The sequence below is a fragment of the Cynocephalus volans genome, chromosome 4, assembly GCF_027409185.1.
Source record: "Cynocephalus volans isolate mCynVol1 chromosome 4, mCynVol1.pri, whole genome shotgun sequence".
In the NCBI taxonomy this organism is placed as follows: Eukaryota; Metazoa; Chordata; class Mammalia; order Dermoptera; family Cynocephalidae; genus Cynocephalus; species Cynocephalus volans.
The window spans coordinates 4,278,468-4,302,878 of record NC_084463.1 but is presented as its reverse complement, the minus strand read 5'-3'; the positions used below and the strand labels follow the sequence as shown (position 1 = coordinate 4,302,878).

Sequence of the window (24,411 nt, the reverse complement as noted above, 5' to 3'; positions counted from 1 at the left end):
TTATATAATGCTTTCTTCATTTACAAAGCTTTTTTATGTGATTTACTTGATTCTCAAAATCATTCATGAAACACAATGAATGGGGTTATTAGCCTTATTTTACAGATGAGAAAAATGTGTAGAGAGGTCAAATGAATTACTCATGGTCAAACATTGGTACAGTAAATGCAAGCTTAGAACCAAGACTTCTGATTTCTTGTTAAATATTCCTTCTACAATACAACTTTGATTTTCAAATAAATAAACCAACTATAGTTTAAAGTAAAAACCTTAAGATTCCAAAAAGGCAGCTTCATTTGGTACCCCTTTGTGACTAGGAATAGTGTACAGAACAGAATAGAAATTTATGTTATAAAATATTTGACACATGATAAAAACGTCCCTTCCAGGAAAAGAGGTTAATCAACAAGTTAAAAATTAGGAAACTCAAAAATCATTTCACTGCCTTACCTGATTATTCTATCTTCACTTGTACTGATGAGATTGTAAAATGCAACTTGAATGCTAAATGTATCAAACATCTAACCAATTTTCCTTGCCCAGAAAAATCTTTTCTAAACTCTTGTACTAGAAATGGGGGGGACATCAGGAAGTTTACCTGGACAAAAATGTTATTACTGAAAACATTCTATATTTACCTCTGTTGATCATTTTGACAATAGTTTGAGGTAAGTTGCGTTTACTTTCTTTGAAAATGTCAGTATATAAATGAATTTTTTCCAGTCTAAATACTGACAATATACTATAACATCAAAATATTTGCTATTGATTGGTGCTTTGTTTTTATTTTTACAAGTATTTGCTTAAAATATTTTGCTTGGATCCTTAGACATTTTAATAAAACATAAAATTTTCAGGAGCAATAAATCAGGAAACAAAAATGAGTATAAAACTTATTTTCTTACGTTCAGGCAAATCTAAGAAAGGATAAATACTTCAGAAAATGGTAAAAAACCTTGTACCTCAAGCAAGGAACTACTATTTAAGTCCTAGTCGATACTTTTGAGATTGTTTACTTTGCAACTGACCAGTACGCTTTTAAATGCACTTTGCTATTCAATAGTAATTAACTCAAGAGAATGTAATTCCTGATAAAATCTTTTCAATCAGATTATATGTGTACAAAAAATCCATTTTGAACTGTCAAGAAAAATGAGTAATAATGACATAGCTGGACATTAAGGTTGACTATATGCTGACAAAGTGAGAATGGAGGTAATTAGTTAGATACTCCAGTTTCAAGAAAAAGTTGTCTGCTTTGCCTAATAATTTAACAAAATACCCAATCTGGTAGCGTAACAAGTAAGCATAGTGCTCTGAATCAAATACCTTATACGGAGCAGCGTTAGTATGGGCTACTAACTTTTTTTCAATGCTTTCATTGCATCATTCTGCTGTTAATGTTGGTATTTATCCTGAAATGACACCCAATCTGTTCTTGTTAGTTCTTTGGCATGTTTGAAGTCAGCAGAAGCACTCTTTCCTGGGCTTGACTGCTTCCTCAGAAGAATGCACAGTATTTGGAACAAAACCACTCTTAACCCCTTCCCAGCCATCCTGAATACAAATTTCTCCCTTTTTAATAAGTTCATATATGTCTCTTGTCAAGATTGTAAAGGATTCCTCAACATTTGTAGCATCTCTTGCAGAGGTTTCTATATACTTCATGCCACAGTCTGCTGACAGTTTTTCAGCTTCTTCCCTTGTAACTTGACGTTGTGAAGCTAAATCACACTTATGTCCCACTAGCAGAAATACAATCCGAAATGGCTGTACATGTAGTTTTGCTTCTTCTAGCCAATCTTTCACATGTTCAAAAGATCGTCGGTTAGTAATGTCAAACACTAAAAATCCACCAACTGAGTTGCGGTAGTAAGATCGAGTTATGGATCTGAAAAATAAAGAGAAGAAAGGTTGTATAAGGACACCTTGTTCTTTTTCCCTCCTTCATACACTGTAGCAGCATAATAAAATCTGAAGAAATCTTTAATATGATTTAACTAGAATTTATAAATCACATACGAGTCTTGTCTTAAGTGAACATAAATATTCTATGAGACTAATATGCAAGTGTCATACACTGACTGCACATTAAAGTAGGAGTTATTTTTAGATAGACAAATAAGCACTTACATGGCATATAATCTTGTATTGTCTTATGATTATTTGTTTTTGTTTTAAAATATCTGCTAGAATAACTATTACATCATTATGGTTAAAAATAAGCATATACAAAGATTGGGTGAAGGGCAGAGGTTACATAGCAAACCAGATCTTAAGAATCTCTTCCTGTTATGTAATGAGCCCATCCATCAATTTAGTAAGAAACAAGGGCAATATTATGGACTGAATGTTTGTGTCCCCCCAAAATTCTTATGTTGAAATCCTAACCCCTAATATGATAGTATCAGGAGGTGGGGCCTTTAGGATGCAGTTTAGGCCTTGAGGGTAAAGCCGTCGTGAATGACATCAGTGCCCTTATAAAAGAGATCCCAGAAGCTCTCTAGTCCTCTTTCCACCATGTGAGGACACAAGAAGATGGCTGGCTGCAACCCAGAAGAGGGCCCTCGCCAGAACCTGACCATGCTGGCACCGTGACCTCAAACTTCCAGCCTCCAGAACAGTGAGAAATAAATTGTATAAATCCTTCCATTCTATGATAATTTGTTATAGCAGCCTGAACTAAGACAGCAGACTTGTTACAGTATTAGTTACAGATAGAGTCCTGTACTATACCTATTCAAGAAACAGGAGATTGTTTGGACATGGGATATGAATTTCAGGTGTGCTAAGGATTCTCTGTTTGCCCCTCCAGATCTATGCTCTTCTCTAGGCCTCAGGAAGATGGCCTTTCTTTAGAGAAAGCTTTTCTAAACTCCCTTACCCTCTGGTTTGCAGTGGGGTTCAGCCAATAGGAGGTGCCTGCTGAGACTGGAGGAAAGAGAAATCAGGGTATTTATCCCTCTCTTTGTCGCCGCTGGGTTGTGGCTTGGCAGTGGTTGTATTCTCTGCTTCTAGTCAAGGTTCCTGTTGGGTAGTTCCTCTCCCTTGGCTACAGCTATCACCAGGTTCTTGTAGTCAGATGGTTAATGGCTTCCCACTGTTGCTATCCCTGAATGATTCACCATCTTTGCTGGCACCTTGACCTTGACCACATCTCTGGAAATAGTCACTTCATTAAACTCTTAAGTTAATCTACAATTATGCCATCTGTTTCCTGGCTGAAACATGACACAAGATGACAAGGCCACACTGTTCTGTGTTTCTTGCCCTTGCATATGTTGTTTTCTCTGCCTAGAATGTCTACTTTTTCTGTCTAACAAACTCCTATTTCTCCTTCAACAGTCAGCTCAGGAGTCATGTCATCTGAGATGCCTTCCCTGATACTCAATTCAAAACTCAACTCAATTCCCATTCAATTCGAAACTCCTTGAGTGTTGTTGGGAAAATATAAGGAAACTGGTCAGGGCCCTGGGGATGTTCGGAGGCTTGCTGAGCATCTGAGTGGGTATGTGTGTGAGCACGTGGGTATGTGTGTGAGCACCTTGTCCTAATGTGATTGAGCTTGTGCATCTGGTTTTTTTTTTGGATTATGGACTTGAGTATAAAGGAGTAACAGCGCAGATGCATGAAGCTTTGAGAGGACAATCCGGGGAGCCATATTGGGTTGGCGGCTCCCAGCTCTAAATGAAGCCTATTATTTCTCCACCCATGGCTCCCAGGACCTTTTCCTATTATTTAGCTTGTGGACCTGCGTGTGGAGGGTTTGTGACCCAGTCTGGACACCGGGCTTGAGGGGTCTGTGAGCCCTAGCCCTAGCTCTACAAGGGTCGAACATTTTTCATCTATGTATCTAACAGTCATAATGGTTGGCAAATGATAGATGTCACTAAATGTCTGTTATATTGAATTAATTAATCATATTAGAGAGGAAAATGTATGAGCCAGAGATCCCATGTGTCTCAGTTTTCAAGTTGTCAGTGATCCTCAGGCAAACTCATCTGACTACTTGCCTGGGACACCAAGATCTTTGTGAAGGGCCAGTGGGTTGTCTGGTATCCTTGTACTCTTCAGTTTTCACATATCGTCACTGTCCTCATTGCTGAAACCAAAGCTCAGTTCAGTGGCCTGATACAAATACCTTTGTGTGAGAGTGTGAAGAAAGTATTTTACCTCCCCTTTCTTTCTGTTTCACCTGCTTCTCTGTTTCTCCTCAGAATTTCTAGCAGAGAGATTCCTAAGTGACTATTTCTAAAAAAATCTTTTCTCAAGGACTGTCGCACCATACAGACATTGACGATAAGAAAAATCTCCCATCATCTTTGGCAGGCTATGAATAATGCAGTTCCATTTAAGTTATTGCTGTTTTTTTTTTAAAGCGATAATTAATTTGTTATTTTTTGCCACTCATCTTTATATGTGAGAATTTAGGCAGATATGCAGTGTCTTAAGAGAAACCTAATTAAGGCTATGTTATTAGACTGAAAGCTTTAATTTGCTCAGCACCAACTCTGCATTATTCTCCCCTCCCTTTTTAATTTAACATTAGTATAATTTTTTAAAAAAGTCTTTTATAGTTGAAACCTCAATGTTGAAATGCTTGTATATTATGCAGAGGCATTACACTGTAGGAAATACAATGTGTTCTAGAACCTTGTATTTAATTTTGAAAACACATTTGGAATACAGTTGGAAAATCATCTTATACAATAAAATTATAGCCAAGTGTATGTAATACACTCTATAAAACAACTCTTATAATAATTAGTTGGAATAAAAGGTCTCAACATGACTTCTGTCATTTTCTATATATTAATTTGATCTCCAGTTTTTGTGTGGGGGTTTGAATATTAGTTTTAGGATTCTGGTCTGTTAGCCTTCAGATTCAGATACAGTTGTCCTGAGGGTAGGGTCTTCCATAAAACAATTGGGCATCCCTGCTGTCAATCATTTGGAGAAAGAGACAGGCTTTCAGATGAAAACTTGAACTTGAAAAGCAGGTCTTACAGAGACGATGAGAGAACATCTATCTTTCTTTGGACCTTCCTTCTCTGAGTTGGGAAACTTAGGTCTCTAGAAGTTCTTGAAGGTATTATGAGAAGACAGGGAACAAACCCTAAAAGAACTAGGTAGGAGGTCTCCCTGTAAAGAACTGGCATTGATAATAAGTGACAATTCTTTACAAGCAACGATATCTCGTTGCATGCTACTTTATATCTATTTCTTTCTGAGCTTTAAAAGTCTTATTGAAGGAAAGGATGATTTAAAGAAAGGAAAAAAATGAGCGTAGGGGAATGGTAGGAAGGGAAGAACAGAAGTAAGGAACAGAGAGAGAGAAATAAATGAATGGACGGCAATCTGGTCTCTTGTGTGTTATGGGGGAATATAGAGTTGTGAGACTCTCTTCTGGCAAGAATGGTCAAGGGGATACAGCATTACCTCAATACAGTATAATGGTGATGTGATGCGGAAGGTGAATTACGGAGGACAAGGATGAGGGTTATAACCTCTTAGCAGTCCCTTTTCACTCCAAAGTGGAAGATCAGGTTTTGATTATAAAAGAAACCTATGGATTCTTTATAACCTTGGAGACTACACTATCAGCAACTCTCATCCTGTTTGCAAAGGAATAGTCTCCTCTCAGAATGTTTTTTGGTGGGGTTACCTCAGGGGGCAGCAGGGTCATGGGCAGCTGCAACTGCCTCCCTTATGTCTGTGTGTCCCCAGTAGCTCAATCCACATCAAAATACCAGTGACATTATTCACAGAAATAGAAAAAAAACCCCAAACAATCCTAACATTCATATGGAACGACAAAAGATCCAAAGTAGCCAAAGCAATCCTGAGCATAAATAAATAAATAAATAAATAAATAAATAAATAAATAAATAAATAAATAAAGCTGGAGACATACTACTACCTGACTTCAAATTACACTACAAAGCTATAGCAAACAAAACAGCATCGTACTGACATAAGAATAGACACTCAGACCAATGGAGCAGAATAGAGAACTCAGAAATCAACCCACAAACTTATAGCCAACTGATTCTCAACAAAGAAAGGAAACATACAAGAACATACACTGGGGAAAAGACTGCCTCCCAATAAATGTTGCTGGGAAACAAGGCATCCATATGTATAGGAATGAAACTAGACCTGTACCTCTTGCCATATACCAAAATCAACTAAAATGGATTAAAGAGTTAAATATAAGACCTGAAACTATAAAACTCCTAAAAGAAAACATAAGAGAAACACTTCAGGAAGTAGGACTGGGCAAAGACTTCATGAATATGACCCCAAAAGCATAGATAACAAAAGGAAAAATTAGCAAATGGGATTATATCAAACTAAAAAGCTTCTGCATAGCAAAAGAAACAATTAATAGAATGCTAAGACAACCTAAGAGTGGGAGAAAATATTTGTAAACTATGTATCCAATAAAGGATTAATATCCAGAATATACAAGGAACTCAAGCAACTTAACAGTAAAAAACCAAATAACCCAATTAAAAAATGGGCAAAGGAGCTGACTAGGCATTTCTCAAAGAGGATATACAAATGGCCAACAGACACATGAAAAAATGCTCAACATCACTCAGTGTCAGGGAAATGTAAATGAAAACCACACTGAGATATCACTTCACCCCTATTAGACTGCCTATTATCAAAAAGATGGAGAATAACAAAAACTGGTGAGGATGCAGAGAAAGGGGAACCATCCTACACCATTTTCGTGACTGGAAATTGGTGCAGCCATTATGGAAAACGGTATGGAGTTTCCTCAAACAACTACAGATAGAACTGCCATATGATCCAGCTATTCCACTGCTCAGTATATACCCAAAGGAATGGAAATCCTCATGTTGAAGGGATACCTGCACCCCCATGTTTATCACAGCTCTATTTGCAATAGCCAAGAGTTAGAACCAACCTCAACATCCATCGCTGCACAGCTGGATAAGGAAAATGTGGTATATTTACACAACAGAATATTACTCTCCCATAAAAAGAATGAAATACTGCCATTTGCAGCAACATGGATGAACTTAGAAAAAATCATGTTAAGTGAAATAAACCAGGCACAGAAAGAGAAATGCCACGTCCTCACTCAAAAGTAGAAGCTAAAAAATAAATTAAAAAAGAAAAAGAAAGAAAGGAAGAAAGATACAACAATCACAATAATATGTTGATCTTTCAGAAGGAGAGAACAGAACTGAGGTTATGAGAGATGAGGAAGAAGGAGGGAAAAGGAGAGTAAAGGAGGAATTGGTAAAGGGCCACAAAAAACAACTGCATTGTATAATGCTGAATATACTAATCATTCTGATTTGAGCATCACATATTGCACGCAGGTATTGATATTCAACTCTATACTGCGCAGATATATATAACCAACTATGTTACAATAAAAATAAATAAAGAAAGAAAAGAAACTTAAAAAAAATAAACAAAGAAAAGAAACTTAAAAAAAATAAACAAATAAAAAGACATCTAAATCATGGAAATATTGTCAATTTAGTAAGAGTAAAGTTCTGACTTCAGGGGCAATTATTTGCTGTAAGCCCATATTGAACTTTATGAGAATTAGAAAATAAAAATAAAACGAGTACTTAATTACAAGCATATTTGAAGGAAAAAAAGAGAATGTTTTCTCTACCTCCTATTCTTAACAAAAACCTACTGGTCCCTGAGAATACTGCTTCCCCTGTAGCACACTTGTGTTGCTCATTCTGAGGAACAGGAGATGGCTTCTGCTTCCCCAGCACTGCTTCCAGATAATTCTCTCCCCACGCCTGTTGCAAAGAAATCCCCTGCTCCTTTGAGGCTTATGCCATCTGGCTCTATCATCTGCTGTCATCTGCCAACTGCTTGGTCATTCTCCATGTACTAAAGATTTTAGCACTTTGTTTTTCTATCTCAATTTCTGTTATTTTGCTCACTGATTTCAACATCTGTTTGGATGATCTGTCCGATGTTACTTCTCAGTTTCCTGACTTCCTCATTTCTGATGAACTTTCTCTCCATTCTTCATTTCCTGTCCACTTCCTTTTCATCATCAGAAACATTCACTGCCTCCAAAGCTGCAAATTACACAGTCCTCTTTTTAATCAAAATCTCACAGCCTGTCAGCATATTTTTACTGTGATAACTAATTGCATCAAAATTTATAATCCACTGACCAACTTTCTGTCCATGAATACTCTCCTATTTTTACTTTCTTCTCTATCTTAGGTTCTATGAGACATAATTATAATTGCTCTCTTGGAAATATCTCAATTCCCAAGCTCCTCTCCCTGTGTCATATTCATCTGGGAAAACTATCTCTGGATCAGGCCTGCATGCAGCTGAATGTTTCTGGGGAAAATCACTCAACCAGGCAGGATGGTGTAAGTATGACTTAATTATAACTAATCTCAAGTGGGCACCCAGCACTGCCAAGGAATACTGCTAGTATCAAGAGAAACTCTTCTCCCTCTTTCCTCAAATTTAGGCTTCTACTATACAAAGAAATGGAAGTTCCATTCAACCTTCCTTTCCCCACAAAAGAGAACTGGAGGAACACTTTACCCCTCTTAATTCCTCCATAGAAGAAAAAAATGGCTGCTCTCTTTGGTCAGTCTGTTTCTCGGGTTGGTGGGCAGGATCATTGTGTGTTACAGGTCAGTACTCTTACAAAGCACCCTTTTCCCTTCCTTTCCACATTCTGGATCCATGCTGCTGGCTTGCTAATTGTGAGGGGCATGCAGGTGTCAAGTCTGTTTTGCTTTCTGCTGAATATCCATTGGTTTTCAAGTGCCTGGCACATGGTGGTCACTCAGTACATATGAGCGGTCTTCAAAACATTCATGTAAAGATTCATATCAGCTTTTAATTCTAATTTTCCATGAACTTTTTGAAGTACAATCGTATTAGTGAAAGAATGAATAGTTGATTTGGTCAGAGCCATGTACATTGCAATTGGGAAAACAGGAGGCACAGCAGAGATAGAGAGGAAATTTGAGGGAAAGAGATACTAGCAGTGCAAAAAAAAAAAAAAAAAAAAAAAAAAGAAAGGTGCCTAACATTAGATACATTAGTAGTGTGGTCTTATTTTCTCACACTGAGGTCACTGAGTTGCTATGAGCATATGAGTGTTGGAGGAGGGAGGATAAATTAAATATTTAGAAACACAAGTATCCTAAACATATATCCCATGAAAATACAGTAGCCAGCAATCTCTGTGAAGTTTCTTAGGGTAAGGGTCCCCCTTAATCAGGGGCATGTTTGGTGAAACCTCTCCAAAGAAGGCATGTTGTGGCATCTCATGCCCTCTACCAAGAAGAAAGAAGTATAACAATAATGTGCTTCTCTGACCCATTAGGTGGGAAACCAAAAAGATTACCAGCTTAAATAGGGATGAAAGCAAGAGAAGTCCCTTCAGCTGGTCCAAGCTACAGTGCAAGCAACTTTGCCACTTGGCTCATGGTCCATCAGATCTAATGGTGCTTACCTGAAGTGTCTATAGCAGACTGAGATGCTCTATCAAGCCCAGGGATATCTCCACTGGACAATTATAGGAACGGCATTTTGGAATAAAGGAATGCCCTCTCTGTCAAAGGCTACTACACTTCTGAAAAAGGCTTATAACCTGGCTTTGATACATATTAAATGATAGAGATTAAATGCCTGTCTGTGAAACACCAAGTGACTGTGCAAAATGAATGCCCATCATGAGCTGGCAGTTCCCTGATTCATGAAGCTAGAACTTTGTCACCAAGCAGAAGTCATGTATATATGAGCAGGAATATGGGGCAGGACCCAAGTGTACCTGGAGTAACAAAGCTCACACACCAGCATGCCTACTCCTGCAGCACTGTCTTAACCCATTGCCTTATGTGGACTTCCCTACAATTAAAGTGGAAAAAATTCAAATATGCCTTATAAATGGCTCTAAACAATATGCTAGCATGAATCAGCCCCACTCAATGGTGAACTTGAAGGTCTGTGGAAAAGAGAAACTTTTGTGGAACTTATAGTAGTACATCTCCTTGTCTATGTTTTCCAGAGGAAGAGATGGAGAGATGTAGGTAAGGATCCACACCAGTTCGTGAACAAAGGAGGATTGGTAATAAGGTTTGAAGGAGAAGCATGCTGATGGGTACAAAATCTGTGAATACTTGTGTGTTATGTGAATGATCACTAAAAGTCCCCTCCACAGAGGAGTTCTTAATAATTAGAGAAACAAAATGCCTGTCCTACAGTTATCAGTCAGTATTTTTACTCCAGTTGGAACTCAAACAAAGTGGTCCATGGTAGAATGATGGATGCTGTGTCGGGGCTCAATAGAGATTTTCTATTACCTAGGGTGGCCTGGACTGTTACTTACTACCCAGTTTTCCAGCAGCTATGATACCTAGGATATGGCACCTTACTCGGGGGGACCATCATGTCCTCACTGTAAAATATTTAATCTGGATTCAGGCAATGCTAGCACCACCATCTCTGAACTTACAGAATGCCTTATCCATAGTCATGGTATCCTACACACTGTTCACACCAAAGAGTTCACTTAATGGTGGCAGAGAAAGAGAAACGGGTTGATGCCATGGGATTCATTGATCTTATCATGTCATAACACCTACAGAATAACCCATACCTATAAAGCTTTGGTATGGGTTATTAAGATTTCGTTATGCCCATGTCCAGGACATGATACCTTGTAAGATTTGGCATGATCCTTTGGGTGTGTACTAAACTAGTTCTAAATTAGTGAGCAATATAAGGGGTGGTGTTTTTCCCATAAACAGAACCTGTTGTATCGAAAACAAAGGGTGAAAGTGGGGTGATGGTGCCTCTCACAATTACACCTAGTGAGTTACTAAAATTTTTGTTGCTTCTAATCTCTGTGACTCTGAACTTTGCTGAGATAGACGTTTTAGTATTCTAGGGAGAAATGCTTTCACTAGAGAATCCCATGATGCTTCTGGTGAATTAGCAGCTGAGGCTCCTAACTGGCCAGTGGGGGCTTCTTATGGCAGTGGGTAAGCAGGCAGAAAAGGGGCAACAGCATCATGGGGACCACACTGGCTTCCTGTGGTTCTTGTGCCTGCAACTCCTGGGATCGTTTGATTCATTCCAAGCCTGGTCCTCCAGCTTCCCATAAAGCATCTGTGCCTCAAACATGCTTCTAGTAACTTTCTTTTTCTTTTTCTTTTTTTGGTGGCTGGCCAGTATAGAGATCCAAACCCTTGACCCTGGTGTTATCAGCATAATAGCTTTCGTTCTGAGTAAGGTCCTCAAATTGGTTTTGCTGCTGACAACAAGTATCTGACTGAAAGAGTTGTCATAGACTTTGTAAGAAAGAAATGGTACAAAACAAGGTCACAAATATTTATAGTTTCCAACATAGTTTTACAAGACCAAAAGATCATTCTTTTTTTTTTAAAGTTGAGATAAAAAACACATAATATGAACTTTACCCTCTTAACAAAACTTTAAGTGTACAGTACAGTATTGTTAACTATAAGCACAATGTTGTACAGCAGATCTCTAGAAATTTTTCATCTTGCACAAGTAAAACTCTATACCCATTGAACAGCAGCTCCTCATTTCCCCACCTAGCCCGACAACCACTCTTTTACTTTCTGCTTCTATGAGTTTGACTACTTTAGATGCCTTATATAAGTGGAATCATGCAGTATTTGTCCTTCTGACTTGCTTATTTCACTTTGTATAATGTCCTCAAGGTTCATCCGTGTTGTAATGTATAACAGTATTTCCTTCTTTTTTTATGGCCAAATAATATTCCATTGTATGTATATACCATATTTTCTTTATCTTTTCATCCACGAAGTTCATTCTTGCACATATATTTACTTAAGAATAATAGGGAAAAATGGTTGCCTTGTTTATGTAAACATTTTTAACTGTTTAATTTTCCTCTTTTTAGTTTTTTTCCTTTTATAATAATATGGGCAAGTGATTATTTGACAGCACCAGAGTTTGCTTACATTTACAAAGAATTACTTCATATATGATTAATGCAGTCAAGTGTGAATGATGTGCCTTGAGGGATCTGGAATCTTTTTGACACAATGACAAGATTACTGAGGTTCTAAAAAATGTAAATGATACCTCAAATTAGACAGTTATCTAGTTTCCTGGAAGGCACTGAAAATAAGATGCTGTTGTCATATGAAGGACAAAATTCCACATGCCCTGGAATACTCAGGATTATTTAGAGTAGATAGTTACTTATATATAAAATTTTCCATGAAAGCAGCAATATTATATAGATCTTATATGTTATTAGTATGAACTTTGTTAAATGTGCATAGGCCTCTTAAAAAAATAACAAAATATTGCGCACTTGCTGACTTAGGTAAAACGCACCAGATGTTACATCCTGGAAATGCCGTTCTTGTAGCTTTGCCAGTTGCAGAATAGGCATTTAGAGGATAAAAGTACTTTGATGCCAAAGGCTGTTGGCAGCAAGTAGCCTGCGAATGCATTAGCCGTGGGAGTGCCTCTATTTCACCATGACATTACATTCCTACTCTCCTTCTGGGAATAGTTATTGTGTTGATGCTTTATTTACCTGCTTTACTTGCCTTGTAATGCTGGCCCTTAGGACTGATTTCAAGAGTCAAAAACACAAGTCTCCCTACTCCTTTTTTTATTACTGACTCTAATAGTCCCTGCCCTTGCCTAAGATTCCAAAACTTGGCACTTTTAACTTAGGATATTCTTTCCTCACACAAAGAAACAACAATAAAATTCAACAATAAAATTCTTTTTCTTTGTATAATTCCACGGTCTGTCCATCAAAAATTAAGTCTGTGGTTATAGAGGCTACATATAATAGTGACAAGACCTAATGGGCCATATTTTCCCTTTGAATATGTCAATCAATTGCCCTGTGGCCACCTTTTATTTTTCTTTCATGACAGAACATCACTTTATGATAGTGATGCCTTCTTACCACCACCAGCACTCTCTATTCACCTTTCATACTCTACTTTCCTCTGAAGCAATTACATTCTGACATCCTATGTAATTTTTCCAGCTTATTTGGTTATAGCCTGTCTCCCCACGTTAGAAGGAAAGCTTCATGAAAGCAAGGATTTTTGTCTGGTTTTTTTTTTTTTTTTGGATGCTGAACTACTAGTGTTTAATATTGAACTGGGTATGCACGAGTCCTGCCAATATTTGTCTATGAATAAATAAACAACTGTATTAATAAGTTCATGTCCTGTCAGATTGTGCCCATGCAGCATTCAAATATTGAGGAAATGGGAGAATAAAAGAGAGAAATACAAAAAAGCTTATCTCCTTTTGATATTTATACTAGGGATTTATAAAGTCAAAGGGGGAGAAGTGGGATGAGTAACTTGCATACACTATAAACACATGGGTGAAATATCCACATTTTCTAAAGAACTACTGTATTAAAATTGGTAGTAATTCAGATTGTACATTGCAGTGGATTCTAGAAGGCAGAATAAATTGTGTGTGAAAATCAAAATAGTTTATTTGGAAATTGATGAGAAATGTCTCTAGCTTCACTAATTATCTTCAAGATGATAATGAAAGGATGCTAATTTTCTATTTGATATAAAAGACTAGAGCACTTATTCCAATGTTTTCTGGTATCATTTTGCAGAACAATAATGAGACAATGACCGGCTTCTCAAGATTATTTTATTTTCCATATAACATAGAGGCCTATTTGATCTAACATAATTAAAGAATACATTTTCTTGGGCTATAATTCTCCCACCATTTCTGTGACTGCTGTCTGTTTCCATAAAGTTTCTATACTGCTTTGTTTCATATAATATCATATATCTCTCCACATCCTGAAATACATAATTGATGTTTATCTTTTTCTCATTTCATTCTATTTCATTCTATCTCTGCAATTATTCGGCTTTTCTTTTTTTTTTTTTTGTTTATCATATATCTCTCCACATCCTGAAATACATAATTGATGTTTATCTTTTTCTCATTTCATTCTATTTCATTCTATCTCTGCAATTATTCGGCTTTTCTTTTTTTTGTTTTTGGGTTTTTTTGTTTTTTATTTTTGTAAGCTTTTATTTTCAAGTCAATTGAATAGATGGTGTTCTTTTCCTTCTTTTTTTTAAAGTTGTGTTTTTATCAGTCACCTGTGCATTTACACACATCCTCACTTTTCCCATTCCTCCAACTTGCCAATATTGTTATACCATAACTTTAGTAAGATCATTTCTTAGCATTTGTGTTATTCTGACCATGTAAATACTTTTCACTGCTGAGCCCTGGAGTAAACTATGACTTTTTCCCTTTTCCTGCACAACTTTTTCTTTTTTCTTTGTAAAAACGTAACAGCTTTATAGCACAATCTTTTCGTTTTCTTAGAATAAATTATCTTGCATATTAGTCAAGACAGTCTAGGTTATGATATAGTAACAAACAACAGACCTCTCAATAGAAAGAATGGTAAAGAATTTAGGCTGTGTTTTAAAACTACCACATGCAACTTCTGCTGAAATCTACTGGCCAGAATTAGTCATGTGATTCTGTCTGGAGGAAAATATATTCGTCCCGTCTGTCTAGAAGAAAAGCATCAGATATGAATCAGCACTAAAAGTCTCTACCACATCCCCTTTATTCTTCTTTTTTTTCCTTTTTGCTAAATTTTCCATGTAGTAGTCAATAATTCAATCTCAAACTCTCTGCCAGTTGCCTTATTTTAAGTTTGTTTCCATTAGCTTTTCTGTCAATTCCATTTTCCTGAGGATGTCTCTCCTAAAACCTTTCTGCCTTGCTCCTATCTGGTCTGGTTGTCCTTGGTATCTGCAGCAGAGATGTGATCCTAAGATCTTCCTTCACCATCTCCCTGGGCATTTCCTTTGCCTTTCTTCAGAGGTAGATCTGTTCCTTGTATCCCATATCTTTTTCACTCCTGGTTTGCTCCTTTATGTGTGTGTGAGTGTGCATGTAGCACATCTTCAAGCAGCTTCTTAAAAAAAGATGCATGAGGTAATATTTTGAAATCTCACATTTGGTTTATTCTGCTCTCACAGCTAATGACAGTATGCCAGATAAAGAATTCTCTGAGAATTCTGAAGTTATTTCTCCGTTGCCTCCTAGCTTCCATGGTTTTGGGGAAACCTGAAACCAATCTGATTCCTGATCCTTTTTCATGTGACCTGTTTTTTCTCTCTGGAAGTTTGCAGTCACTTCTCTGTGGTTCCAGTGTTCGGAAATGTCATGATGATGTGCCCTAGTGTCTACTTTCATCTATTGTGTTGGGCCCGTCCAATCTGAAACCTCAAGTTTCTAAATTTTGGAAAATTTTCTTGAATTGCTTCACTGATGACCTCTTCCCTCTGTTTTTTCTGTTCTATCTTTCTGGAATGCCTGGTACTCGTTTATTGAACCTTTAGACTAGTTCTCTATTTTTTTTATAAATCCTTTATTTCCTATTTTCTAAGTCTTTGTCTTTTTGTCCTACTTTTTGAGAGATTTTTTTCAGCTTTATATTGTTTTGTTTTTTCTATTGTGTTTCTAAAAGTTTTGTTGTCAGAATATTCTTTTTCTTTCTTTCTTTCTTTTTTTAAAAAAGCATCCTGTTCTTGTATGATTGCATTTTTCCTTACTATCTCTCTGAGGAAATTAAGAACAGGGTCTTTTTTTAAAAAACATTCCTTCCTCCCTTATTAAGTTTCTGTTCCTCTGATTACTGTTTTCTGTTTGTTTTGGTCTCCAGGTTTCAAATTACAGATTTCCTAATCTTGCTTGTAATCTTTCATTGACACTAAAGGCCCCACTGTAAGATAATCAGGCTGGATCATTTAGTTCAGAAACTCTAATGTTGGTATCTTTAAGTCTCTCCTCTTGGCCTGGTCAGAAACCACTTCACCAGTGTCCTGTTTGAAGGGTGAAGGCTTGACTGCCAGCACTATGGGAGCTGAGTGGGGTAAGAGCCTAGAAAGTCTTAGAATCTGACATACATACATTTACTTAAAACCCTTACTTTTTTTGTGTGTCTCGCCAGTAAAGGGATCTGAACCCTTGACCTTGGTGTTATCAACACTGAGCTCTAACCAACTGAGCTAACTGCACAGCCCCTTAAAACCCTTACCTTTAATAAGAGACCCCAACCTTAATTATGCCTGGTGCTTCCAGTCAAAAACCCTATGTTTAATTCTTTTCAAAGAATAAATTTCCAATAAATTAAATAATTTTTTCCAATGTGGGGGGAGAGGAAGTCAGCTGGTGTGTGTGGGGGTGTGAGGATCCAATCTTTCTTAAACAGATTGGCAATCAATAATCCTTATTTTACTTTATTTTCTTTTTTATTTTATTTGTTGTGGGGGGTGGCTGGTCAGTAAGGGGATCCAAACCCTTGACCTTTCAGTGTTATCAGCATCACGCTCTAACCAAGTGAGCTAACTGGACAGCCCAATAATTCTTATTTTACCATGCACACTTTTAGAAGTACCTGGTGTCACCATTTCCTGAGTCTTTAGAGGATTCAATGGTATATATTGGGTTGATTTTTAGCTTTGTTTAACCATTAGCTTAGAAGTCAGTTTTCTTGAATCTGCTAATTCATTTACTATTTCTCATCATCTTTCCTGCTTCCAAAATTTTACTGCTGTTGTCTCCTTACCTGTTTTCCTTGTTTGGGGGTTTATGATTTTAAAAAATACTATTGTCATTTTAGTAAAGTTTCAGGGAAAAAGCTAAAATAGATACAGGTGTTCATTCTGCTGTCTTCACAAGAAGCCACTTCATTTTCTATTGTTAATTTTTTCTATTGTTTTTCTCTTACTTCTGACATATCCATCATGTCAAGCACCACCTTTGGGATACATCCTCTGATAATGGCCCGCACCCTAGGCAGAGATGACAGTTCTTCCCTCTGTTCTGCCAGTGGAACTTAGTTTAGTACTTACCAGCCTTTACTAAAATTACAATCATGTGTCAGTTAACAACGGGGATACATTCTGAGAAATGCATTGTTAGGCGATTTTGTCATTGTGTGAACATCATACAGTGTACTTACACAAACCTACAACACACCTAGGCTATATGGTATCACCTATTACTCCGACCACCATCATATATGTGGTCGGTTGTTCACCAAAACATTGTTACACAGCACATGATTGTATTTGGTTCTCTTTCTTTTGCTATGAATCTGTGAAAAAGACCTCTAACTTTCCCCAATATCTATTCTCCCTGCCTTCCTTTAGTAATAGAACTCCAAGAATTTTGGCTGGTATATACCAACCCATATAGAAACTATTTTCCCCAGCTCCTCTTGCAGTTAGTTGTGGCCATGTCACTAAGTTTGGATCAATGGGATATGAGAAGTTATGTGTACAGTCTGAGGTTACTCTACTTGAAGAAGCCAGTTGCCCTAGGCTTCCACTTTCCCCTTCCTGCTTGCTAAGGAATGGCAATGGCTGGAGAACTCTGGAAACTGATGTTGAGGCCAAGCCACGCTGATTACCCAGAACTCCTCATTCTGGACTGTTATTACAGGAGAAAGAATTAATTCTCTAAGTTGCTATATTTCAGCGGTCTCTTTGTTATAGCACTGTAGCCTGTATTCTACCCAGTACAGAGAGTGCATGGACCTTGAATGTGAGACTATATCTTTGTTATTTTTATATCTCTAGTGCATGGCATAAGAGATATGTTAAGCTAAATAAATGCATGGATTTCCACAAGTAAATCACTGTCCTGGTTATATTTGGCTTCTCTAGAAAAAAAAAAAAAAAAATGGGGCATCATTTACAGCCTGGAAAGCTACTCCACAGTACTTATGAAACTTTGAGACACCATACCCAGTATTTGCGTGTAGCTTTGCCCAATACCCAAGGCAAAACACTTCATACAAGTTTTTCTACTTCAGTATGAGGGTTCATTGCTATTACTAAATGTCCTGCAGTCACTGACTGCTGCATAGAGGGGAAGATTGGTTGATTGTCTGTCACTGATGCCACAGGTGTTTGCTGTCAGTCATCAGTACTGCTAATATTGTGTAAAGCTATTTCCCCACTTGTTTTTGGAATGTAGCAGCAAAATCATGGTTTGGGTGGACAAAGTAATTAACACGAGTCTACAAGGACACAGAGGAAGGTTGTGTGCAAATAGAAATACTTTTCAGAAAAAAAAAAGAAATACTATTCAGGACAGGAACTGCAAAACATGACATTAAAACTCATTTCAACCATGACAAGAGGTCTGGCAAAGCAGAAAGAGCACTGAATACAACGTTAAGAGAACTGGACTCTTGTGCAAATCACTAATGAGCAGGCCTTGGGCAAGTCAAAGTTTTTCCGGACATTATGTTATTTTAAAAATGGGACTGTTGTGGGCCAGCCCGTGGCTCACTCGGGAGAGTGTGGTGCTGACAACACCAAGTAAAGAGTTAAGATCCCCTTACTGGTCATCTTAAAAAAAAAAAAAAAAGGGACTGTTGTATCAGATCGTCTCTTTGCTCCTTCCTAATCTTATGGCTGCAGTTACTTATCTACCAAGATAGCCAGAATGTTAACCACAGTGTGGTTCTGCAGCTTTTTTTTTTTTTTTTTTCTTAAAAGATGACCGGTAAGGGGATCTTAACCCTTGACTTGGTGTTGTCAGCACCACGCTCAGCCAGTGAGCGAACCGGCCATCCCTATATGGGATCCGAACCCGGGGCTTTGGTGTTATCAGCACCGCACTCTCCCGAGTGAGCCACAGGCCGGCCCCTGCAGCTTTTTTCACATGTCTTTCCCCCCTCACTTTCTTGGACTTTGTTTTCAATTTATCTCTCATTAATTTTCTTCTCCTCTAATAATCCTCTGCTATACAATTGATTAAACTTCCCTCCATTTTTTTTTTGGGGGGGGGCGCAGCTGGCCAGCACAGGGATTGAACCTTTGACCATGGTGTTACAAGCACACACTCTAACCAACTAAGCTAACCAGCCAGCGCTACCCCCTTTGATTCTCTTTTTAGCAGCTATCCATCTGTTCTAGCAAACCTCAGTCTTAAATTTCATCTCATATTTGCTTTGTAAACTTTTGCTTTCCTGATCCCATAGCCTTTCTGTAGCCCTTTTATATCCAAGAAATCTAAAATTATGAATGTTCATCTACTTGCTCCTTTATCTTTCTTCCAGGTTTCCTAGTGATACTTATTGGAAGGTTTTGTGCTTAAATCAAGTGCTAATGATTAGAATTTGATCTGTGTAAAAGTGTGCTAAGTGGCTAGAAGTCAGACAAGGAGATAAATCTTTTAATTTTGAATGAGGAGACAAAAATCAAGGGACTTTCAAGACCTACTAGATTTCTCCCTAAAATACAGTAATCAAGTATTAAAAAGAGAGACTTGATGAAATCATCCAGAATCAAAAAGAAAAAAGACATAAGAATCATATGAGAGAAGAAACTGTGAGAGGTCCTCAAACATATTCCTAAAATTTAAGGAACTGCCTATACTTTTTCTTTAAAATATCAGTCTTAAATTGTGTTTTACAGAACATTAGTACTGTAAAATACTCTGTGTGAAAGGACTCTGGTTTGGGAAACACCACATCTGCCTTGGGAGTTCACATGTGTATTAATATATTAAAAGCTCTGAAAAGTCCTGCAATGACCCAGCATTTCCCAAACTATATGATCAAGAAATCCTTTTCTCACATTACACCTCTTAATACCATACTGAAAAATGCTATTGCAAAGAAAAATGATAGGCATTGCCTATAATTTGAGAATCTATAATCTTTCTACATTATGCCTTCTCTTAGAGCTGGGAAGTTGTTAACATCTACCTAACTCCTTTTTGTAGGATTCTCTCTTGATCTCTTCTTAGAGAAAAGGTTTCAATTTGGGCGACACATTATTCTTTTCAAATTCTGCAGCAGGAGTCTGTCATTAAGGTCTTACCTTTTTGAGGCCATATCACACTAAGTCCTATGAAAAGGAAACACATTTGGAAAGGCTAAAGAATCAGAAGAAAAACTACTTTAATATTCCTGGTAGAGAAAGATAATTTGAAAAGAGATTATGACCAATCACACAAACAGTAGGAAAAAAATAGGCATAGAGAAGACACAAAACATTTTGCCAAGAATAGTCACTGATGACCTTTTGGACATGTCTCAATAAAGACCTTTCTCATGTGACTTTCGACTCACCCCATAGTGGAGCAAAAACAAGACTAAGAGAGAAGTCTTCATCTTCTTCCCTCAATATTTTTTGGCACTGAGCTATTTCTGATGGATCCATTATGTCATAGCTTTGATATCAGTGAATGGCCTTAAAGACTTACTGCCAATAATATAACATTTTGATTTAGCAAGGTGTTCTTAAATTAAAAATGAATCATTACCATAAGAATGAAAATAAGAATAACCACTACATTTCAAGAATGTTCAAGAAAACACTGTTAAGATTTTAAATGAAACTAATACGCCAGCTAGCCATCAACATTTATTCAGTAATGCCTATGTACAGAACTACTATGTGTATTTTGAAACTCTTTCACAGCTTAAGCTAAAAGTATCCTTTTAAATTTAAAATATACTTTGACCTCCACTCCACATTTTTCTGGGACCCCTGTAGGTTAGTACATTACATTATTATATATTTCATAATAGGCCAGGCAGATTGTATGAGGTGGCAGTTTTTAAAGTGAACTTTCCTGAATCATATACAATTATTATCAGAATTGATTAAAAGTTACTGACATTTAGAACAGATTTATAAAAATCATAAAGTATAGGCTTTGTAGGTATTTTGCTTTAGAAAGAATTAAAATGTCTTATTAAAGTTATATCTGATGTTCCCTGCTATATATGTGTGTATATGTGTGAACATATCATTAGTGGGGCTCACCTTTCTTTTCCACTGCTTGACAGATAGAGCAAGCTGGAAGAAAGCAAATTTCCTCTAACTCAGTTACGATAAGAATAACTGGCTCTAAATACACTAAAATAAATATTTTTGGACAATTCCGAGGAGTTCCTCTTCAATCTTCTAAAGTAACGTGACTATGGAAGATAAATTGTTAAAAAATCTTTGCATGCTAGCCAAATTAACTGACAATGGCCGGCTGGAAATTTCCTTTCTCTCTCAGACTGAGCAAAGCGCGTTTCTTCATGTGAAAACTTCACTGCAGTGATCCATGTACACACAACATCATCTTTAACTTTTCTCCTAGCGCCTGCTTTGAGAGCTAAATGTGGAGCCAGGGAGCCAGGGGGCTGGGCTGAGTTAGGCGGCCGCAGCCGGGCTCAGCCCCGCGAGCCCCTGATGGCTGCGGTCTTTCCGGTACCGCTCTATGAGTACTCGCCGCTTTTCTACATCGCGGTGGTCTTTACCTGCTTCATCGTGACCACCGGCCTGGTACTAGGATGGTTTGGTTGGGATGTTCCAGTAATTCTGAGAAATTCAGAAGAGACCCAGTTCAGCACAAGAGTTTTCAAAAAGCAAATGAGACAAGTCAAGAATCCTTTTGGTTTAGAGATCACGAATCCATCTTCAGCTTCAGTTACAGCGGGCATAACCTTGACAACAGATTGCCTTGAAGATAGCTTCCTTACATGCTACTGAGGGTGCAGTGTTCAAAAATTACATGAAGCTCTGCAGAAGCATGTTTATTGCTTCAGAATAAGTACTCCTCAAGCATTAGAAGATGCTTTGTATAGCGAATATCTCTATCAAGAGCAGTATTTTATTAAGAAGGACAGCAAAGAAGAAATATATTGCCAATTACCAAGAGATACTAAAATTGAAGACTTTGGTACAGTGCCCAGATCTCACTATCCATTGGTAGCGCTGTTGACCTTAGCTGATGAAGATGACCGGGAAATTTATGATATTATTTCCATGGTGTCAGTAATTCATATTCCTGATAAAACTTATAAACTTTCCTGCAGAATATTGTATCAATATTTACTCCTGGCTCAAGGTCAATTCCATGATCTTAAGCAATTCCTCTCCAGAAGAGAAAAACACAGACAGAAGTTTGTTGGAAAGGGCTGGACTGTCTGAAAGTGAAGTGGAGCCATCTGAGGAGAACAGTAAGGACTGTGTTGTTTGCCAGAAAGGGACCGTGAACTGGGTGCTCTTGCCATGTAGACACACGTGCTTGTGTAATGGCTGCGTTAAGTATTTTCAGCAGTGCCCAATGTGCAGGCAGTTTGTTCAGGAATCTTTTGCACTGTTCAGTCAAAAAGAGCAAGATAAAGAAAAACCAAAAACTCTTTGAAGATAAAGACAACTGAAAAGTACACTTCCTACTGAAGACACAGAAATTTGTGCTCTTAGAATTAATCATAACATGGAATCTACCGTGTGGACCATCCGTGAAAATTCTATTTTAACTTCTGATTTGTACGGTACATGGATAATGAAAATATCCTTTCCTGTTCAGAGTGCTGAATACTGGAATACCATCTGTGTTAATATATAAAAGTTCATTCAACTCTTGAGAAGAATGCAAATGTTTGGCCTTTTGTTAGTTAGAAGATTTCCTATAAAGTTGATTAGAAAAATCATCCTGAAATGCAATCCATCTAAAATTTGAGGAAGTAAAAGTCTCAAGATTGTTTAATGTTTTCTCTTTTACATAATCTGGAGTATAATTAGGAAAGAACTTAATTCTTTTTAAAGTAATTATAAGTTCCCCAGTTTACAAAGGAGTTGGAAGGGGCTTTTTACTTTAAATCCTTTACTGAAATAATCAGCTTTTATAAATATTCATCTGTTTGGTTTGTAATTTCCCTTATCATAGTTACATAAATACAAGTTTTAATTTTTAAACATAAGTCCTTAAATCATAAATGCAAGATACTATTCTTGACTGTTCTCAGTGTATCACAGATTTACTCATCTATAGGAGGCAGATACATAAAACTTGGATAATAAAATCTCTTGGATTATTAAATTTATTAAATTGTCAAATGTGATTAGATCAGCAGAATGTTATCTGTCAGGGAAGATCTGTGAGACTCTTCATGCCTTACCTTAGATTTCCTCCTGCATAGTATATCCATCCAAAACTGGAGGGGTTTTAGAAAAATCACTAAAAGAAACAAATAACTAATTTTTTAGTGTATTTTTATTCCAAATAAACCCAATATCCTTTTGTATTCAAAAAGTATTACTTTTTCATCTCTTGTTATATCCTTAAATGTAGCAACTTGAGGAACTTGATAGGAAAAAAGCCTATCCCCTACTCTTCCCAAGATGACTAAGAGGAAAAAGGTAAATCAGAGCTTCTTGTGCCTTCCATGAAAATTACCTTCAACTCACCAAGAAAGTAGATTATGGCAAATAAATTGTGACATTCAGGGAAAAAAAAAAAAAATGTGGAGCCAGTGAGTCACAATAGGTGGTGATCATTGTGGCATGATGAAAGGAAATTCAATACCCATCAGACACGTATCCACAACTCTGCCAATAGGCTGAAGTTACATCAAGATGAGGTATTACCTCTCCGGCTAGTCATCCTTTTTTAGAATCTACACATTTCTGGCAGGACCCTTATTAAGTTGTTTTCAACTATTAATACTTTTGTGTGTGGTCTTCCAGCTACGTCTCTCTCTGAAACTAATATAGAGCATTAAGAGATGGTGTTTTGATTGAGATGTGAGGGAGAATAGAAGGGAAGGATAAGGTCTCACTACCCAAAAACATAAAGAAGAAAGGTGGAAAGGCCTGAAATGCCCCAAGAATGAGCTTTACCTACTTCACAATTTTACCAGGCCCAGGACCCATTTGGAATAGAATATTTAGTTTATTTCGGGGTGTGTAATCACTTTCATATACCAATGCAACATTGAGGTTGTGGTTATATATACTCAGCTCAGGGGAGCTGAGTCACTGGCGAGTTAAATAGCCAATGTGATTTTTTCTTTCAAGGATTTGAATAAGAGGCTTAGAAACTGAGAGTTAGGAGCCAACAGAGTTGGAGAACGAAACTTTTGTTGGAGTTTCCATACTTCTTTTTTTTTTTAAGAAATAGCAATCTTTAATGTGTATGCATATAGAAACAAAGCATTGGGAGAGCACGACCTGAAAGACTGCCATTCCAAACTCCATCATGGTGCCTCAAGAATACAAACCAGTGAGCCTCTCCATGCCTGAGCCTTCCCTGGGGCCATTCAACAGTCTAGGTAGAGAGTTTTTGCTCCCAGGAACAGGCAGGGACAACTGCCCCGACCCAGCAGGAAGCAGCTAGTGGATTGAGATCTATGCCCCTCTGCACCCCGAAAGATTTATGGGAGCAAATTTTCTCAGGGAGGAATTGAGACAGGACAGATTAGAGACACAATGTCAAGGGTGGAAGGTCATATAGTGGTCGTCTGCACTTTTGTTCCTTCTAGTGCACAGGTGAGGCGATTTTTGTAAACTCAAAGCTCCAGGCATAGCATGC

The 24,411-nt window shown here is 37.4% G+C and overlaps 2 protein-coding genes across 2 annotated transcripts in view; one reads left to right on the top strand and one right to left on the bottom strand.

The window, feature by feature from the left end:
* Positions 1 to 1,464: 1,464 nt before the first annotated feature.
* The window catches only part of RAB39A (RAB39A, member RAS oncogene family), a 30,336-nt gene continuing 7,389 nt past the window's right edge, over positions 1,465 to 24,411 (bottom strand). The window contains exon 2 of the mRNA XM_063092394.1: positions 1,465 to 1,891. Coding sequence (XP_062948464.1) covers positions 1,465 to 1,891 — 427 coding nt within the window. The remainder of the gene's footprint in view (positions 1,892 to 24,411) is intronic.
* On the top strand, positions 21,285 to 22,471 carry LOC134376978 (cell growth regulator with RING finger domain protein 1-like). The gene is given in 2 exon segments (XM_063095586.1): positions 21,285 to 21,961; positions 21,963 to 22,471. Coding segments are annotated over 2 exon segments (957 nt in total). The 3' UTR covers positions 22,243 to 22,471.